The 20,856-nt window shown below is 41.9% G+C and overlaps 1 protein-coding gene across 1 annotated transcript in view; it reads right to left on the reverse strand.

Moving 5' to 3' along the window:
* LOC124252874 (CD109 antigen-like) overlaps positions 1-20,856 on the reverse strand; it is an 84,724-nt gene that overhangs the window by 41,857 nt on the left and 22,011 nt on the right. The window contains 20 exon segments of the mRNA XM_046686547.1: positions 2,762-2,847; positions 3,236-3,338; positions 3,678-3,825; positions 4,357-4,466; positions 5,051-5,113; positions 5,459-5,608; positions 5,939-6,153; positions 6,368-6,539; positions 6,754-6,828; positions 7,489-7,645; positions 7,835-7,916; positions 8,520-8,696; positions 9,094-9,232; positions 9,571-9,699; positions 10,236-10,337; positions 11,263-11,311; positions 11,313-11,361; positions 11,364-11,373; positions 11,756-11,873; positions 14,047-14,236. Of these exon segments, the coding sequence (XP_046542503.1) occupies positions 2,762-2,847; positions 3,236-3,338; positions 3,678-3,825; positions 4,357-4,466; positions 5,051-5,113; positions 5,459-5,608; positions 5,939-6,153; positions 6,368-6,539; positions 6,754-6,828; positions 7,489-7,645; positions 7,835-7,916; positions 8,520-8,696; positions 9,094-9,232; positions 9,571-9,699; positions 10,236-10,337; positions 11,263-11,311; positions 11,313-11,361; positions 11,364-11,373; positions 11,756-11,873; positions 14,047-14,236 (2,324 nt within the window).

The raw sequence follows: 20,856 nt of genomic DNA on the forward strand, positions 1-20,856 counted from the left end.
CCATTCTTGTCACAACAGGCGACTAACGGGATCGGGTGGTCAGGCTCGCTGACTTGGTTGACACATGTCATCGGTTCCCAATTGCGCAGATCGATGCTCATGCTGTTGATCACTGGATTGTCGGGTCCAGACTCGATTATTTACAGACCGCCGCCATATAGCTGGGATATTGCTGAATGATCCAAAAGTGTATGGAACTGACCAACAATGCTCTTCTGTTATGGAACATGAATAAACCCCCAACGTCTTGGTATTATCTCCCGCTCTGTGCCGCGTAAAACTAAACTCACTCACTCACTTGTATTATGTCACAGCTGGAATATTATTGAGGACGAACAAACAGCAATTCCTTCAAGATGTTTCATTGTTTCTGCAGTATTAGAACTCTTAGGGGCTATGTTCGGATGGGTAGACGTTGTACCAGTTCCAGGTGTTAACCATTACTGAAAGATCTATTCAAAACATGACGTGGTTTCACAGACTCTTTACAATAGGATTTTCCTGGACGCGTGAAATGTGAAATTCAGCGCCATTTTTGTGCTCTGTTAGGTGAGTCAAGTACTTTGCTCATGGGGTCGAATCTTACTTTCAAGTGAGTGAGTGAGTGAGTATGATTATACGCCGCTTTTAGCAATATTCCCGCAACATCGCGGCGGGGGACACCAGAAATGGGCTTTACATATTGTACCCATGTGGGGAATCGAACCCGGGTCTTCAGCGTGACGACCGAACGCTTTAACAACTAGGTTACCCCACCGCCCCATCTTACACTCGAACTGATTTGGTAGAATTGTATCAGTGACCGTGGGTTTACCCTAATCGTCTACGACCTGCGTCACTGCGTCACTCCTACAGCACGTTGACACGCACAAAGCTAACAAACACAGTTAAAATATTTGGAAGACTCGTTTAGTTGATTATCATTAACATGCAGACAGTTTGAACTATCATGCGCATGTTTCGTGTCACAGTGACATGTCTATTCAGAACATCCATTCTCAAGAGAGAAGAAAGCTTGAGATGCCGGGTCCAAGGGCCTGTACAACCCCAATATGTAAAATCAACACAGGGCCGCCCTCCCCGGCAGGGTCCTGACGCCCCCAGAACACAAAGCCTAACTCTAAATTCCCTTTGAAAGAAGGTCACTGAAAACGATGTATTCAGACCTGTTTGTGTGATTTGTAACGGATGTATATATTTGTTTTAATGTGAACCCTGTTTGGTATGAGATCTATCACTTTTGTCGTGGAAGCGTGACGCCAGTAATAAACATGTGAGTGTTAACCTGAAATGCGTGAATGTTGGCAGGTATGCTCTATTAAACTACCTAGTGCAAATGTTGTGTTGGGTGTAGACAAACTGGCAATAATCACTTGAATTCCATGACAACAATACCTTGATAGTGATGGAGATGATCCATATCTACGAATGTATAGGGAAGTATAAGATGCGCAATCACGGGAGGGAATGTTAATTGTATGCTTTTTTCACTTGTGAAGTATTGTTTTCTTGTCCTGTTGGTGCTGAAGTTCGAACCACATCGCAGCGATTATAGTCTTTTGGTTTTGCAGAACCATACTCGTAGGTGTCATTTGCGTATTCAGCCGTTAAAGCCTGGAACTCTCTGCCCCAGTACCTGAAAGACTGCGAATCATTGTCATCGTTTAAGACCCAACTCAAAACCTTCCTAGTGTTCAGACATGCCTTCTCTGTGTAACTTCTCTCATCTCCTCTCGGACATGTTCCCTCAGAGCATGAACTCTGCATGGATTCAGCGCGTTACAAGTGGACTATTATTATACTACAAGTTTGAGTGAAACGAAACAATGTCAAAAACAGCGAAAAACAAGGGTGCTCAAACAAACCCGCACCATGTTTGATTCAAACGCCCAAACACAAAAGCCTGGTGCATATGGAAGACAGACTCCCTATCCCATCGTATCCCAATTGCGTAGATCGATGTTCATGCAAATGATCACTGTATCGTCTGGTCCAGACTCAAATATTTACAGACCGCCGCCATATAGCTGGAATATTGCTGAGTATGGCGTTAAACAACAAACAAACAAAGATGTTGTCTGGCTTTTGACGTCATATGCAATCAGTACAAACAAAGACATTGTCTGGCTTTTGACGTCATATGCAATCAGATGCCAAGGACGTTAAATACAATCAGTACAAACAAAGAGTATGTTTAACATGGAAGTTTATTATACGAAGGTGAAAGATAACATGTTCAGTAGATATTCTTTATTCTTGATGTTTCTGAATGTGATGTGATCTGCCGTGTGTTGGGATGGTCATCGGTGTTTTCATCGCCCGGCCTTGACCTAGAATACAGACGTCATAGTAATCAAATAATTCCTGCCGTGAAATCATTTTGACGCATCACATCGATGATAAAAATAGGGCGACACACAAGTAAAGGTTAACCATATTACATGTGACACGAATTTTGTCTGTGATATTCGTTTATCGTTACATAACTCCATTACCACTGCCCACAGGCAAATTGTAGCGCAAATAGGGTTGCGCAAAAATGAGAAAATGACCAGTTTTCCTACATGCGAGTGCTTCTCTCGCATATAGAAAGACTGGTCATTTTCTCTCTGTTGCGCAGCTCTATTTGCGCTACAGTTAGCCTGTGTACTACCAAAGCAATATACTAGTATCAATTCCTGTGTTTCGTAGCCCGGGTGATATTCAGTTGTAAATGGTGCCTGTGGTCGTTTATCAAATTAAAGGTGTTCGGCTAACTCACCGCGCAGTTTTCACATTCCGCACACACGCTACAGATGTTGGAATTCTTGAGGAGCTGGGACTGGTAGAATGCTGTCACCTGGTTGGCTGAAATGGGAAACGAACACATTCTACTGTCTGGTAAATAGCATGTGGCACGCAACATGGTCAGTTGATGGTCATTTATGTTTAAACATGCAACAGATGGAATGTTTTTACAGTTTATACTACAGTATATTTGTTACCTTTGTGTACTGCTGAAGATGAGTGGAGTGCTTTAACGCCTTATTTCATAGTTTATGATTTACATCATGGCAGGAGAACTAAAGGAACGAGGAAAGTTAAAAAGACGTTCAAGACAATGGAGAATTTATTTTATCAGTGCGCCAGTAGTGTGATTGGAAACAATGTTCAGCAGGTCCTGGGACGACAAAGGGGCGTAACTCTAAACATGTTGTCACGCCTCAATGTCAATGATGTTACTGTTAACACTTACTTGGCTCATAGTAGTCGTAGACTCTGACTGGGACGGGCTGGGACTTGGCTACAAGACCTGTTCTCTGGAGGGTGACGGACAGACATACGGGTGTGGTTCCGATCTGTGACATTGACAGAGTCGAGTTAGTAACACAAACAGTAGGATATTGTCATAACAAGTATGACAATATAATCATATCATTGAGAATATTATTGGAAATCATTTCATATCCGGATTGTACTTATCGAGAAATACACCGAAATATGTATCATTTTACTGGGATTTCTTTTATACAAATATTGTTCAACATATAGTGTTTGGTATTAAAACAACTAGACCAATGAGTCCAGATAGAGACACCTGATATGAATTGTAGGGATAAATTCAACTAATATAATACAAGTAATCCTGTACAATGTCTTAAATCCATGAGAAACGATGGCGACAGATAACATCTCACCTCATCAAAATACAGAACCACCTTCTTGTTGGGAGTCTCGATTCTCTTCAAGGTCTTAAGTTTGGTAAGTGTGTCAAGGTCAGCATCGAAGCCGGAGGGAACTCCAAGTTCTTGGATGGCCATGCCACTGGTACCATTTAACAACCATCTGGGGGAAGCAACATGATACACATGAATAAATGGATCGCTCAGTGCTATCCCACTGTAAGCACGTTCGAATGTATAGTCACCTCTTAGCTGCAGTTGGACGTGTAGAAGGATGTTCAGCATCACTGGCTTGTCAAACTTGTCAGCCACAACGTTGGCTTTTATATTTCAATCACACACACACACACACAGGCGCACACACACGCACGCAAACACACGCGTGTTAGGTGTGATGGCTGTCCCGCACATACGCACGCACGCACTCATGTGTATAATAGTTGTCCCGCACATACACACGCACGCACGCACTCACACATGCATGTGTGTTAGGCGTGATATTTGTCCCGCACATAACCACGCACACACACACGAACACGCACATACACATGTGTGCATGTTAGGTATGATGGCTGTCCCGCACATACGCACACACACGCGCGCACACACACGTATGTTAGGTATGATGGTCGTCCTGCACATACGCACGCGCACACGGACAGGCACACACACACGTTAGGTATGTCCCACTCACTTGGTGCAGGTCTGGACTGTGATGGAGTTGATGTCTTCCTTCAGCAGCTTGACGGTCACATCAAAAGTTGGCTCCTCCACCTCAGCCTCAACGTTGAAGAACACAGCGACCTAAACGACAAAAAGGAGGGTACACTCATTTTAATATGCTATCGGGGTTAGCTGAACACACAACTGACTATACATATAGACGTATCTCAACTATCTCTAATACAAATGAAAATGATTTCAGTTCGAAATGGAATGTTTATATTCAAACATGATGACAATGTGCGGAATGCCCGACCACGTCCAGTTAAGTAACTGAGTTTAGTTTTACGCCGCTTTTAGCAATATTACAGCAACATCACGGCGGGGAAACCACAAATGGGCTTCACACAATGTACCCATGTGGGGAATCGAACCCGGGTCTTCGGCGTGACGAGCCAACGCTTTAACCACTAGGCTACCCCACCGCCCCTTTAAGTAACGAGGATGTTACCTTGTGCCTGTACAATGATATTCACAGTGTTGGTCGATGTATTGAAAATGCATATAAGGTCAGCTTGTCACGTAGAAAACCTAGGTTAGCTTTCGTACATGTGAAGCCATGTTAAGTGTTCCCGGAAGCGATATTATTGGAACATTGCTGGAACCGCGAAAAACTCTACTCACTCACGTTTGCACCTTAGTACCATGCCTATGATGACACTCACCTCAACAAGGGCGATGCCGGCCCCGTTAGCCTGAACACTGATGCTGCTTGGGATGGATGGCAGCTGCAGGGGAGGAAACAGATGATGTAATGTAAATATACATGAAATATTTCATACAGTGAAAGCCAGAAAGCCAAATAGTCCGTCTTGAACGTTGATAATGCACAAAGGATACTGCCAATAATTTGTTAACTTCAATTGTTAATCCGAACGAGTTAATTCGCATTACCGAGATTGAACTTCAGATAATTTAGCAACGCCTTAGTATACTCGAAAGCGCTTGAAATAGTCGAGAATTGTTCCTTTCATCGATGGATAATCGTGCGGAGATGTTTGCATACTTGTTGATGTGTGAGAGTTCAGAATGACATGTTTGTGCGTGTCAGTGATAAATGGAAGGGGACTCACCTCGACACTCTGGAGCACGAGGGCGTTGTTCTGGTTGACAGAGAACTGATGACTGAAGCTGCCACTGTTCACTGTCACCTGGATGTCGAAGTTGTTGGAGTACGCCATCTTGGCGAATTCAGACAGAGCCTGCAGGGCTAACACTGTGTCCTGGAAAACACGACATACCATTGCGATGAAGCATATAACATAGCTCTATACTAGTGAGATGAAGGATTGTACAGATACAACACTAACCTGGGTGGAGGAAAATCCGCCGTGGGGGTTACGCTGGGACGCCAACCACTTCATGATTGTGTAGGTATAACACTAACCTGAGAGGAGGAAAATCCGCTGTGGGGGTTACGCTGGGACGCCAACCACTGACGCCAACCACTTCATGATTGTGTAGGTATAACACTAACCTGGTGGAGGAAAATCTGCCGTGGGGGTTACGCTGTGACGCCAACCACTTCATGATTGTGTAGGTATAACACTAACCTGGGTGGAGGAAAATCCGCCGTGGGGGTTACGCTGTGACGCCAACCACTTCATGATGTTCAGGCCACCGCTGAAATCGTTTTTCTCGCCGTATATCAGCAGACCGTATGCCGTCATCTCGATGTCGATGGCCTTCTTGGCTGATGGAGGTTTCCAGTAGCTGCGGGTGGACTGTGTCGTCTTGACCTCTGGACGGTGCCAGTACTTGAATCCATCTGAAAACGTGGGTAGCCAATGTTTCAAATTCAAAAGAAATATATCTATAGAAACATTTTCAGCTTATAGTTAAAGTCCTTCAAATCAGGTTAGCCAAAAATGCCCTGATACTACCTGGTGCTTGGCATGGAAGACTTTTAAACTTTTGGACCCATTGCTTAATATAGCGTTTCTGAGTTAAACGTTACTTAGTTGAAGAACATTGATGCCAACCTTTCACAATAGCATGAGAGTTCAATGTGGCGAAGGACGTGTCGGCCTGGGTGCTGCCAGCAAGGTGCAGAGCATAGGTGATGATTGCCAGAGAGTAGTCATCTGTCGGGGTCTGATTCTCCAGGAACTGAACAGCCTTGGCCGCGGCCGCGTTTATCCGCTGCTGGACATTCTGTTGAAATTACAAGAAAATGAAGGCTTCCTGATTTCACGAATCATCACAAAGGAATTAGTATTGTTCAATGATAGGTCCAGGAAATAAAAGAACAGCATCAACTGAACACGTAAAGGCTGTCTGTTTCTGTTTATGTGTGACTGAGACAAATTTTCGACGTTTTCTTCAGATCGAAGGTATTCTGCAATTTTCTTCATATGTGTTCACTTACCCCTGTGAGGTCGTCGTTCTCGAGAAGGGCGATGAGGACGTATGCCGTCAAAGAAGCACCTTTGTTTGACCCTCCCTTGAGAAGAAATCGTGAGTGTTTGATAATTAGAATCTTTACGAACGTACATCTGTTTAAGATATTCATATCTATATCGACAACAAACTCATGCAGATTGTTTTGGTTTGGTTGCTGTTTAACCGCACTCAGCAATATTCCAGCTATATGTCAGAGGTCTGTAAAGATCAGACAATCCAGTAATCACCAGCATGAGCATCGATCTACACAATTGGGATGCGATGACTTATGACAACCAAGTCAGCGAGTCTGACCACCCGATCCCGTTAGCCGCCTCCTTCGACAAGCATGGGTTGCTCAACACCAATGAAAACCCTGACCTTCGCGGTTCATGCACACGGATTGTTCCAGTCGCACGAACTGGTCGATGAGTGTAAAGGACGATGTCAACAGATCTCCGCTCAGCAATTGCAGATCATCAAGTGTGTCCATTAGGTACGGAAAATACTATTACAGGTAGAGGACCCTTGAGTGGGTTTTGTACAATACCAGTACAAGCATATTCATATATCATTATAACACAGTGTAATACAATTTCAGTCTTCACTCACTGTCATGTCTGATTGATAGCAAAATGATATTATGTGCATAGGATCATTCCCTTGGGTTTGTACAAGATCAGTACATCATTATAACAATACAATCTGAGTCTTCACTCACTGTCATGGCTGTGTGGATGATCCGGCCAGGTTCAGGGAAGGAACCGTCGGCGTTCTGTTTCTCAATCATCCAGTTGATGGCTCGTGTAAGGACATCGTCGTCGATGAAGGTGTATGGTTTAGCCTGGTGGAACGTCTTCACAACGAACGCTGACAACCTGGGAGCAAATACAGAATACAATCTAATTAACGGCCAAAGTCATGCATAAGTACTTACAAAAAGAATAGTGTATGCTTTATCTCAGGAAACATGTCAAATGATATTAATATATGCTCAATGTGAGGGAATAAATTAAAATGTACTCAATGGATAAAGTGTAATTCATTACAGGTATCACGGTACTTACCACATGCTTCCAGATGGGTCACTGTCACCAAAAGCACTGAAGGAACCGTCCTTGTGCTGGTAGGTCAGCTCCCTCTGGTATCCTGGAGGACATTGGTGGTCATGTAAATTCGTTGAAATGCTATTGTGAGTGAGTGAGTAAGTGAGTTTAGTTTTACGCCGCACTCAGCAATATTCCAGCTATATGGCGGTGGCCTGTAAATAATCGAGTCTGGACCAGACAGTGATCAACAGCATGAACATCGATCTGCGCAATTGGGAACCGATGACATGTGTCAACTAGGCCAGTTGAATGGTATTGGAGGTTATGGCGTTTCATTATCCCTGTTTTTGCTATCTATTAATCGGAAAGGGAAATTTGCCCGAATTTAAGCCCGGACCTACAAGCGTTGATAGCGCTACGACAATCCTAATTTTAATCTCAGTGGATGGGGGGACCTTCTCTTGTGAACATAAAGGATACTGAGTTCTTGAGTTAAAATGAGGGATAGGTAGCAACAAAACCCTTGCCTTATGCGTAAGAAATATCCTCTATAAGCAGAGTCGATAGTTCAATTCCTACCAAATATGAGCATGTGTTCGCTTTGCCTGCTTGCTGGATAGAGACAATCCAAATGCACACATAGGTACAGTCAGACAAATGGCGAATATCAAAAGCATACAATCAAATTAGCGTGTTGACATACCAGATTCCATGTACTTGATTGCCTTGTCTTCTATGTCTCCCGTCAGTTGTTTGGTTGCTGTCAGGTAGTTGGTGACAAACACATCCGGGGCCAACCCAAGCATCGTCTGCTCGCCACATCCGGTAGGCATGCGCAGAAGACTGTCTAGTCCACTTACAGTTGGACCCATAAGGTCACCTAGTAGAATATGACAGGGTTAGAGAGACATGTGTTGAATAAAAGGTTTATCGAGTTAAATTGATATCAATTTATATATTGACAGAAACTTTATTCATTACATTATGTATCCTTCAATCTATTTATACCGTAGTGAAACATAACATATATAACAGCTATGGTAGCTGAAATCTCAATCAATATTGTTCATATAACCTACTGAAAAATTGAAATTTCGGCAAGAATCTGATGGAAATCAATGACAAAGTGACAATATATTACAAATTGAGTGATTGTGTCACAGGACTTTATATACCCCCGATGTTATAGTAACAGCGCTGTGACCCTTGATTTACCATGAACAGTTTGTGGCGATATAACCGGATATTCATCGGAATCACTGTATTTTATTACTGACCGATGGCGGTGATTCTAGCAGTCTGTGACCCAGAGACGACGTTCTGTGGCAGAGTGATGGGGACAGTCTTAGAGAAGCTGGTGGCCTGCTTCAGATCAATCAGGATGGGGACGCTGTACTCTTTGGGGGTTCCTTCAGGCTGAAGAGAGATTACATGGAACATCGTAATATCTAGGAATTTCCAGGGAGTGGTGAAAACATGTAAAGGCAGCATTTCAAATGAAAATTGTACAATTATCATAAAGTTACTCTTGTTCTGTAGAACCGTTTCCTAAGCTATGACACGTCAGACTTACAAATATTTTGTTCGCTTTACAAGTTTACTGCTGATGTTTAACGCATTAACACTATTGATAAAATACATGCAAATGATAAACGTTCATCTCTTGTAGCTATCGTTACTCTGCTTATTCATACTTGACAAACTTCTCAATGTAATTGTTTTATTTGTATGATATGGCAGAGACAAAGCCGCACCTCGACCAGGAGCTGTCTCGTTAGGGCGTCAGCTGCGAGGGTTGATCGGGCGGAGACGGTCACGTCGATGGTACCCAGGCTCGCGGGGACGATGGGGAAAAATACTGAGGAGGCGCTGCCTGCTTTCACCTATAGAAAAGGCGATTATACACATTCATTTACTGAATACCAAACACTGATACAATTTGACACATTGGGAAATTGAATATGAATCAGCTGTAGTGAAAGTGAGGTGAGGTGAAATTGGGTTTAACGTCGTGCTTGAGAATATTTCGCTCATATGGCGACGTGCATGCGTGTGTATGTGTGTGTGCGGCTGCTTGTACTAGCCCAGACTGAAGCTGGTTTTATAGTGCTAGCCCACTGAGATACCATGCCGCAGTGAAGCATGAATACCCCACTCAGACACATTATACTGACTCCGAGCCGACCAGTCCTTGTTGTACCCATTAATGCCGAGCGCCAGGCAGGGACCAACAAGTACAATATTTTAACGTCTTTTGGTATGACGCGGTCGGGGATCGAACCCGCGACCTTCCGTTTTCCGGGCGGACGCTCTAACCACTACACCACGGAGGCGGTCTGTAGTGAAAGTGTCATTAATATTGCCCAATATTTACCGGTGGTAAAATGATGTTGTGTTGTGACTGGACTTGGGTACTTACATGCACAGTCTGTGTTTGGTCCTTAGATTCTGTTTGTTCCCGGCCATTGGCATCAATGACAACATTCAGGTAGTCCTTTGATTGAGGGAGGGATACAACAGCCTGTAAGGAAGACCAATCATTTTAGTGTGTGTGTGTGTGTGTGCGTGCGTGCGTGCATTCGTGTTTAATTAACAAATCAAAGAACATAATCTGACCGAATCTGGAATTCTAACTCATGTTTTGGGATCCCGACATCTTGTTGCGGCGCTTCGGGCGACTCTGCCCCCTTACACTGTGGCATTTCAGAATCACATCATACGATATATATATACATCCTAACATTCCCTTCCTTTCCTTCAGAAGAGTCAATCCTATTGAAGTATTACTGCATTGATGGTATTAGTCCATCAAACAATTTTACTTGCGTGGGAATAACAATAACGAACAGCATGGGATGACGTTCCAAAGATAACGGGAAGACGTAATATTAAATGTAAAGTGAGTGAGTATGGTTTTACGCCGTTTTTAGCAATATTCCAGCAACATCACAGCGGGGGACACCAGAAATGGGCTTCACACATTGTGCCCATGTGGGGATTCGAAATCGGGTTTTCGGCGTGACGAGCGGACGCTTTTACCACCAGACTACCCCACCGCCCCATTAAATGTAAAGCAATAGAAACGTATCTGTACAGTTGAAAAGAAAACAAAAAGATACAAAAACTGATCGCAGCAGCATATTCAGTACTTAGTCAATGCGTCATTACTTTATCTCACTCTGAACTGACGTACAAACTGATTACTTAATCTCACTCTGAACTGACGTACGAACTGATCAAATATCACCGGTCAAACTGATTTAACGTACACTATACACACACTGTGAATCACGTCAAAATGATATTACTACTGAAATTACTAGGTTGTACATCGGAGGCAACGCTAAAGTTTACTAAGTTAAACTATCATTTTGCAATAGTTTGTAGTTGCGCTACTTAGCAGATGAGGACTACCGTCACGTGTACGGTCAACATCTACTACTCACGTCGACGTCCTGGGTGAGGTAGTTGAAGACGATGGCCTGAGAGCCAGCTGTTCCCTCGGGTCACGGAGTACGGCAGGTTGAGGCTCACGAAGAAGGGCGGAACACGCGGATCTGAACACAGAACATCACGTATATGTGTGTATATGTAGGGAAAACTTCCATGTAGCTTTTTATATTCCTATGTTTAAAACATACGCCGGCTATGCTGAAGACAGCTAGTGGCTGCCTTTGATGGACGTATGTGTCGATCGTATTATTTATTGAATAAGTAGAATGTATATGCACATCATCAATCGTCATTGATGATCCGTGGTCATGAAAAGTATTATTACATTTATGTCTCATTTATCCACTAAGGATTTGGGTCTCTTTGCCCGTGTGTAAAGAAACCGAACTGTTTAGATATGGGACAACAATCCATATTTCGGAATACTGAACTGAAGACAAAGACACGCTGCTAATAGATCGTAGGAGGAGTAGATTAGTGACCTACCTTGGCTGAGGTTGGTGCAATTCCAAGGCCGCTCTGAGTATTGACGGCGAAGGCGCTGGCCACCCATGACGTGATGGTATCTGGCACTGTTGTTGAGATGATAGCTTTACCATCGGTACTGTGGTATTCAAATGAAGGAAATGATTATACGAGCTGCTACACATTAAAACAGATTGTCTATCATTGTTAATATGTAAATGAATGGAGATTATATAACATCAATTTACTGCAATTATCCGCTGATACAGAATAAACTTTAATGGGAATTGCATATGTGGTATAAAAATATAAACAGTATTTACGATCGATGTGAGAACGCTTTCAAAACTTTACTCATGAGAATCACGCACAGGTGACAAACTGATTACACACACGCACGCACACACACACACACACACACACTACACACATTAAGAGATACATATTGGTATAAATATGTTATATAGTTTCAATAAGAACACAAAAGGCATTGCGTTAAGCAGCAGACAAAAGAACACTAGCGGGGTAACATTGGTACATGTACAAAATAGCCACAGAACATGCACAAAACATGCACAAAACAACATGGTCTAGGGTAGGCACTGAGATATAGTGAAAGATTCTGTAAAATTACACAATAGATTGGCAACTTCTAAACATCCCTTGTGGCGTGGCAGTAAAATAATTACAGAAGTATTAGACGTCTTAAAGTAGGAGTTGTCATGGATCACACTCCAAGATCATTTGAATACCGTTAAAGCCATTTCAGTGTAGCATTTTTGAAGGCCATTTTGTAGCCCTATGTTTAATCGATTAATATAACTTGTTAATATCAAAGAGAATCCTACTACTGTGGGGGAAGCGACATATTTAGATACATCAGATTATGAGATTGTCATAGTCCATCAGGTTGACGTATAAAGAGTATTCTTGTTCAAATTCAAATACACTGAATTTGTTTTTCAAGTTTCGTTCCACTGTGATAGAAGATGCAGAAGAGAGAGTATTCTGATCGTCAGTTATGCGAGTTAAGCCTGTCACACACAAGTACTGAAGTACCCTGTACTGGAGTTAGTCCACAGCCACGTCTCCGGGAAAACGTTTCTAACTCTTTCAACCTCCTGCAGGTTCAGGTTCGGCTTGGGATTTGTGGTGTGTGTATTTGTTGCTGATGAAACTACATGAGCAATAGGCCCAATGCCACCCATCAGAAAACCGTGGAACCTGGGAGGATCTAAACGAAACACAATTGCTCTGTAGTCAAGGAACCTCTTCCCCTGATGTACAGTTGGAACCTTTTCCCCAAGAGGCACACATTTGTACATAATGTGACGTGTAGGTCAAATTCAAGATGTTTTGGGTCTTCCATCTTACAGTTTGTATCATCCGTCTGTTGGTTAGTCACCGTAACCAACGATCACAAAGCAGCACATTATTCTTTGTCATGTATGGATTACAAATATACCATATTCTAGGGTAAATACATACACTGACATTTTTAAGGTTACAAAATATTCCTTTCTGACGCACTGGAGCATATGTTAGTCAACATGTTTTGCAAATGTCCAGATGCAGAATGTCGGTTGGATATTCATTATGTGAATATGGGAGATGTGGCACAGGTTTGCAGTGTGACAGAGGATGGAATGTAGACCCCGTGTTCAAACGGACATCCACAGCTTGATAATTTAGTTCACAGTAGTAAACAGATTTATTTTACTTCGACCATTTCCAATATGTCATGTTGTTATAAATTCTGTCCTGATTATTCCCCAAGACCTCCAGGCCAGAAATGGCTCAAATCACCCAGCTCCTCTGAGCCACACGCTTCTCTGCAGCTGGAGCAGAAGGGGAAGAAAGTGTATCAGTAATTGAACCATGACTTTGAGAAAAAAGTGATATTTAATCACAACTTGATGGTCGTCAGCATTTTCTTGTGTTTTCTTTCTGATGCTGATCAACAGAATGACATATTTCCAATTTAGATGAACTAAGATTTCCTGTACAAACTCGTCCATCATCCAGGGTGATTCTTTGAGGTATTAAATATGCAGGACAGACATGATATCAATGCAAGAACATTGATCAGGAATAATGCGAGCAAGGGACCTTAAATCTGTCAAGAAATATGCTTCAGATGTGTTGAACTTCCTTCAACGCCCAATACCGCCCACTGCATCTTCGAGGCAAGACCTTTCGACAACAGCTAAATAAGCGAGCAAGGCAAAGCATGTTGCAGGTATGGGTGCAGGGCAGACAAGATATTGATGTCAAGCACACTGATCAGATGGCTGATAATGCGAGCGTGGTACCTGACAGTCTGATTCTGCCAGAGCCAGGTTTCAGGAAAAACACTTCTGATGTGTTCCACTTCCTTCAACGCCCCAGTTGTCTGAGGTACAGCAACTGGCTGAGGTATACCAACTCCTGATACGGTCTTGCCTACCAGGCCTGCCATTGCCACAGGGCCGTGAAACAGGGTGTCACAAAGTATGCAGGGATCTAAAATGGATAAATGTCAGGTTTTGATAACGATTGAGCTGTGAAACATAATTTATGCAAGGTCTTTCTGTTCAAAGATGTATAACATCAGATGAATACTCGCGTGCGTGCGCACGCACACACACACACACACACACACACACACACACACACACACACACACACACACAAGCATCTGTATGTGAGATACCAGAACACACTTACCTCAGTGCAACTTCACCCCATCAACCACTTTCTGGTTACATTATGAATCTGATAGTGGTAGACCCGTGACACCCACCATCACTAATGTTGAATATTTGCTATGTCTAGGTATCCGCAAGCAAAGTGATATGTATAACTGACTAAATAAATCAACAGCCTCTCTATGTAGTCAAACAAAACAGGGGTACACATTCACTGCGTTATCCCAGGGTAACAACTAATCTACCCAATCCATGACTGTCATTTCGACGTGTGACTATGTTAAAAAAACCAAAAAGTGATAAAAACTAGAATCTGAAACCTTCCCAAGAGATCAAAAGATAGGAGCTAACGGTTACGTGTGTCATGACAACAAGCGGGCAGGTTACTAACCTAAGATGCAGCCCACCAAAAAGCGTTAATGTGTCAGCTCTATTTCAAACCATGGACCCGGGGAGAAAGTATTAAGACTGTGAGACATCCTTAATTACCAAGTAGTGGCATTAGTCCACATCCAGGTCTCTGGAAAGTCAGCTCGTGTTCTCTCAACTGCTGCTAATTTTGGTGCCGATATGCTGTGTTCATCAGCAAAAGCAAACATTGCCATCTCTTCTCTCATAAACATCGCGTAACGGGGTCTCACTGGAGCATGACATGTGTACATACGTTACTTCAAGCGGAAGGAGGGTATTCTTCTAAAAGCAATTAAAGGACCCATGATTCTTTCACATTAGTTATACAGCTGTGATATCGCTAACATATCATGAAAGAACAGGGTGGTTTTATGCGATTTTCCAGTGATATCATGGCGGGGAACATCAGAAATGGGTTTGAGAAATGTAATCGAAATTCACAGAATCGTATGTTTCGGGTGCATTTCAGGCTACATTCATTTAGATTTGCCACAGGTTTATTACCAGACACACTTACATTATAAGACGTGAATAATGCAGATTTTGTCCGAACCTATACTGACTGACTGAGTTTGGTTTTACGCCGCTTTTAGCAATATGCCAGCTACATCACGGCGGGGGACACCAGAAATGGGCTTCACACAATGTACCCATGTGGGAATTCGAACCCGGGTCATCGGCGTGACGAGCCAACGCTTTAACCACTAGGCTACCCCACCGCCCCTCCAAACCTAGAAAGCATTGTGAGCACTTATAGATCATTGTGTGCTAAAACTGATAGAACTGTAATTATATTGATGCTTTTGTTTACTCCATTACTGGCAGGTTTTCATCAGTTACACTTAACTTAATCCTGGCTAGCTATTCTCGAAACGTTCGTAGCCCTACGAACTACGTAAGCCCATTTATAACACATTGGCTACGATAAAAGTTACGAATTCTTAGGGCTACGAACGTTTCGAGAATAAGGGCCCTGGCCGGTAGAAACATAGACAGAAGACGTAAACGAAGACAGAAGGCGTTATTGACTGAAAATGGAACACATGTTGTTTTCATATAATGCATAATTTACGAAATCCTTTACTCACAGAGTCGTCTTTACTGCGTATTTGTGACGTATTTAGTGATACCTTTGACGTATGGCTACAACTGTTCAACAGTATTAGAACCAGGTATAAAGAATCATTAGCACAAGCTCCATAGAGGTAGTGGTCATGTGATTATTGGTGGTTTTGCAACTTTATCTGACGGTTCTTAAAAGTCCTTTGATGTAAGTGGAGACTTTAGGTACCCAGAAAGATCGACACTTGATGGTTTTCCCATAATCTACAACCCTATTCGTATTTAATATTAGGTTTGGTTAATTACTTTAGCACCAATGCATAACAAACGTGTCTTCATTTCTGTTGGTTTAATTGGCATTCTTGAAGTTGATGACTTAGTACTGAAACATACAACTCTATGGATAAGAACTTCTTGGTTATTGCATTAAGCGACGTTTCAAATGTAGATTCTTAAACTGGTATCAATGCTTGACAACACGCCGATAACGCAGATCTTGTATAGAAATAAGCGTATCTATGAGGATGTTTTCTACTATATTCCTGTTAATCAATTTCAACGATTGAACAGAAAGTACGGTAGGGAAGTAGACTGAATAGATATGGGATGCATGTAAGGTGTGGGAGGTGATGGCACAACGTCATAGCCATTTACACATGTTTCGTGGGATGTAAACAATACATGGCAACTTTACAGATTTAAATATTTTACCAATGCTGGACACAAATTAAATTTTACACACAAAAATGTCCTATAAGTGACGATGAAATTCCCTTTGACACCTTCCCTAAAAAGAAAATCCCCCCATTTGGGTTAAGACAACGTCACAGTTTATCTGGCCGGTTTGGAATAAAATTACGAACCGTGTGACTTCAGTACTTTTAATATTTGAATAATTTCGGTGAACAGTGTGACTTTTTTTAACTCTCCTTGGAATTACATTATGAAGGTATTTGCAACAGAGTTGTAATCACTCGTTCTATGATACTCAATCGTAAATAGTTAAAGCTGCCATAAAGCGGAACTCTATTCTACTTTTTATGCAGAAAATGCCTTCAGTGCGCTAGCGTCTTGGACAAAAACCTTTCATCTTACAAGTAACATCATTTATGCGTGGTAAGCCTCTCACAAACAGACACTGCAGTACCTGCACTGGAGTACACATTCACTGCGTTACCCATGGTAACAACTAATCTAGCAATCCAGGACTATCATTTGGACATGTGACTATGTCATAACTAACAAAGAAGTGATAGAGAAGAACCTGACCAAGAGAACAAAAGTTAGTTCCTCGTCCATAGGATCTAATGGTCACGTATGTCATGACAAAAACTAACCTAGAATGTACGCCCACCAAAAAGCGTTAATGTGTCAGCTCTATTTCAAACCATGGACCCGGGGAGAAAGTATTAAGACTGTGAGACATCCTTAATTACCAAGTAGTGGCATTAGTCCACATCCAGGTTTCTGGAAAGTCAACTCGTATTCTCTCAACTGCTGCTAATTTTGGTGCCGATCTGCTCATTACACCAGGTGATGCCAACCTTGCCTTAGCTCTAAATCTTCTTCTATAGAAACGGGGTCTAACTGAAGCATGATGACATGTGTATATACGTTACTTCAAGCAGAAGGAGCGTGTACTTCTTAAAAGCAATAACCGCGCGATTCTTTCATATTACCATGGTTACAATATCCCTAAAATAACATCAAAAAAGCCGGAAGGGAAACATTATGCAAAGAAGAAGGTTTGTTTATTCCTTGTTAGAAGCCACACTCTGCAATATTCGGGCTACATGATGGCGCCCTATAAATGATCGTTTCTGGAAATATCTGATGATTGACGTCATTTGCATTACGGGAATTTTATTACAATGAACCCAACCTTTCCATCCAGTTAATCGCCTTTAACTGAATGAATATTTGACGGAACAATAAAACCTATATCATGAAAAAAATCTTTCCTCAGTATGGTGTTGTCTTGATGCCCATAAATGGATCATTACATATATAAACCTCTTCATAATCATTTATGAGAGACGGCTAATTTACTGAGAAAAGCCACATATTTGGCTGAGTCACCTGAAAAAAAACAACTAGCGGTGTATATGAATGAGTGGATATGGTTTTATGCTGCTTTTAGCAGTATTCCAGTGATATCATGGCGGGGAACATCAGAAATGGGTTTGAGAAATAGAATCGAAAGTCTAAGAATCGTACATGTTTTTTCACTTTGGGCAATATATCATGTCCTGAGCAAATACAGACAGTGACATTTTTTAAGACTCTCAATATTTCTTTCGTAGACACTGAAGCATCTGTTAGTCAACATATTATACAAATGTCCAGATGTTGAACTTCAAGGTCTAGTGTCGGTTGGCTATTCATTAGCCAGTAAGACGTGACACAGGTTTTCAGTGACATAGAATGTTCACATTGATCAGTAGGATACGATAGGTAGTACTGCTACAAACGAGGTGTCGGAAACTACGCTTCAGGTGTGTTGAAGTTCCTTTGGCGCCATATTACATCCCACTGCACTCTGGGGGCGAATTATTTTGACAAGAGCAAGGCAAAGAATGCTGCAGGGCAGACAAGATATTGATGTCAAATACAATGATCAGATGGCTCATGATGCGAGCGTGGTACCTGACAGTCTGATTCTGCCAGAGCCAGGTTTCAGGAAAAACACTTCTGATGTGTTCCACTTCCTTCAACGCCCCAGTTGTCTGAGGTACAGCAACTGGCTGAGGTATACCAACTCCTGATCCTATGGCATGTCCTGCTAGGGACTCCAATATCGATGGAGGGCGTAGGGCCTCACAAAGTATGCAGGGATCTAAAAAGGAATATATCTCGCATTTTTACAACGAGGTCCTATTTTCAACTGTGAAACATGATTTTATGCAAGGTCTTCTGAAAGTTCAAACATACATCACACCAGTTGAATACACACACAAAATACACACACATGCATCAGTCATGTTCTGATTCTTATGTGAGAAAACACAACACACTTACCTCACTGTAACTTCACCCTACCGCCCCCTTTGTGGGTGGATTATGAATTCTGATAGTGATTCTGAGACACCTGTACCACCATCAGTTATGTTGAATATTTGCCATTTATAGACATGCTTAGCCAACCTCATATCTAAACTGATAAACATACTGCACCAATAATATCCACATGCATAACTATGTTGTCAAACAAAGGAGGGTTACATGTTCCCAGTGTAACAACTGATCTAACCAATGGGGTGTATATGTACCTGCTCGATGTGTTCAATCACAAACATGACTCATTGAACCACTGACGGAGATGATCAACCTCCACCACGTCATCTCGCTACATGCAAGGATGAATATTTGCATCATTTGGACATGGAAATATGGAATATGAAATAAGAACGAGATCCTGTAAAAAAAAACCTTCCCAAGAGAACAAATGTTAGTTCCTTGACCATTAGTTGGTAATCGCAACGTGCGTCTTCATGAACACATGCGGGTAGATTAATATCCTACGATACGCACATCCAACATAAAGGGTTAGTGTGTTATTTTCAAACTACTGCTTTACATGAGACATTCTGAATTACCCGACAGTGCTATTTGTCCACATCCAGGTTTCTGGAAAGTTAACCCTTGTTCTCTCAACTTCTGCTAATTTTGGTGTCGATCTGCTGATCGGAGCGCTCTTGGCCATGACACGGGGAGATCCACGAGCAAACATAGCCATACGTGAAAATTGTCTTCTAGCCATGAAGACAGGGCGCGGATCTACAGCATGATAACATGTGTGAATATGTTACTTAAAGCTGAAGGAAAGTCAATGTACACTTCTTAAAAGCAATTAAGGACCACTCAATTCCTGTCATATATTCTGTAATAAAACAGTCGTGATATGACAAACATAACAAGAAAGAACAGGGTATTCATCCACTTCTTCTAAGTAGGAGAAGAATGTGAGTTTGTTTCTTGTTAAAGGCCACACTCGGTAATATTCAAGCTGTATGATGGCGGCCTTTAAGTAATGAAGTCTGGAAGAACCCACTAATTGACGTCATTTTCATTTATCCAGGCAATATGGATAGGGTGGATTGGCCATGCTAGTGAGTCTAACCATCCGATCAAGTTAGTCGTCACTTCCAGAATAATTATCTGACAGACCACTAAATCCCATATCATGAAAGAAATTTCCTCATTCTGATGTTGCGTTGATGCCCATAAATCTATCATTTCATATGAAAACGTCTTTATATTCGCATATGAGAGACGGATGTACGGTGAAACGCCAGCCATATTGTGGGCTGATTCACTTGAAAATGTGAACAAGTAGTATATACAAGTGAGTGGTTATGGTTTTATACCGCTTTTTGCAATATCCCCGTGATGTCATCTTGGGGGACATCAGAAATGGGCTTGAGAAAGGGAATCCATAGTCGTAGAATGAATCGCATATCTCTAAGGTTCATTCGGACATAAGTGAATTATTCGTTTAGATTTTTCCATATCTTTATCACCAGACACATATACTGTTCCAAGACAGATTATGTTAGAAACCCAGAAGCCATTTTGAGCATTTATAGATCTATGCTTGATTAAACTGAGACAAGTGTACTTATATTAAAGTTACTATTTAGTTTGGTTATTTATTATTTATTTCATTATTGACATGTTTTCAGTAGCTACGCTTAAGTAACAATCCTAACCAGTAGAAACGGAGACATACGGAGTTATTGACTGAAGGTTACACATATGTAGTTTTCATGTGTCTACTACCAAGTTTGTATTATGCTGCAATAAAATTGTGACATATATTATTGGTGCCTTTGACTTTGGGCCACTTCAGTTCAACCTTCTAATGAAATCGTCAATAGTTGAAGCGTATTACCTTCAGATGTGTTCACAACTTTGAGAAACACTTTCACTTGACTCTGTTTTACCAGTTCAGAATCAGCTTAC

Source organism: Haliotis rubra, unplaced genomic scaffold (assembly GCF_003918875.1).
Source record: "Haliotis rubra isolate DU_JTF1 unplaced genomic scaffold, ASM391887v1 Scf528, whole genome shotgun sequence".
In the NCBI taxonomy this organism is placed as follows: domain Eukaryota; kingdom Metazoa; phylum Mollusca; class Gastropoda; order Lepetellida; family Haliotidae; genus Haliotis; species Haliotis rubra.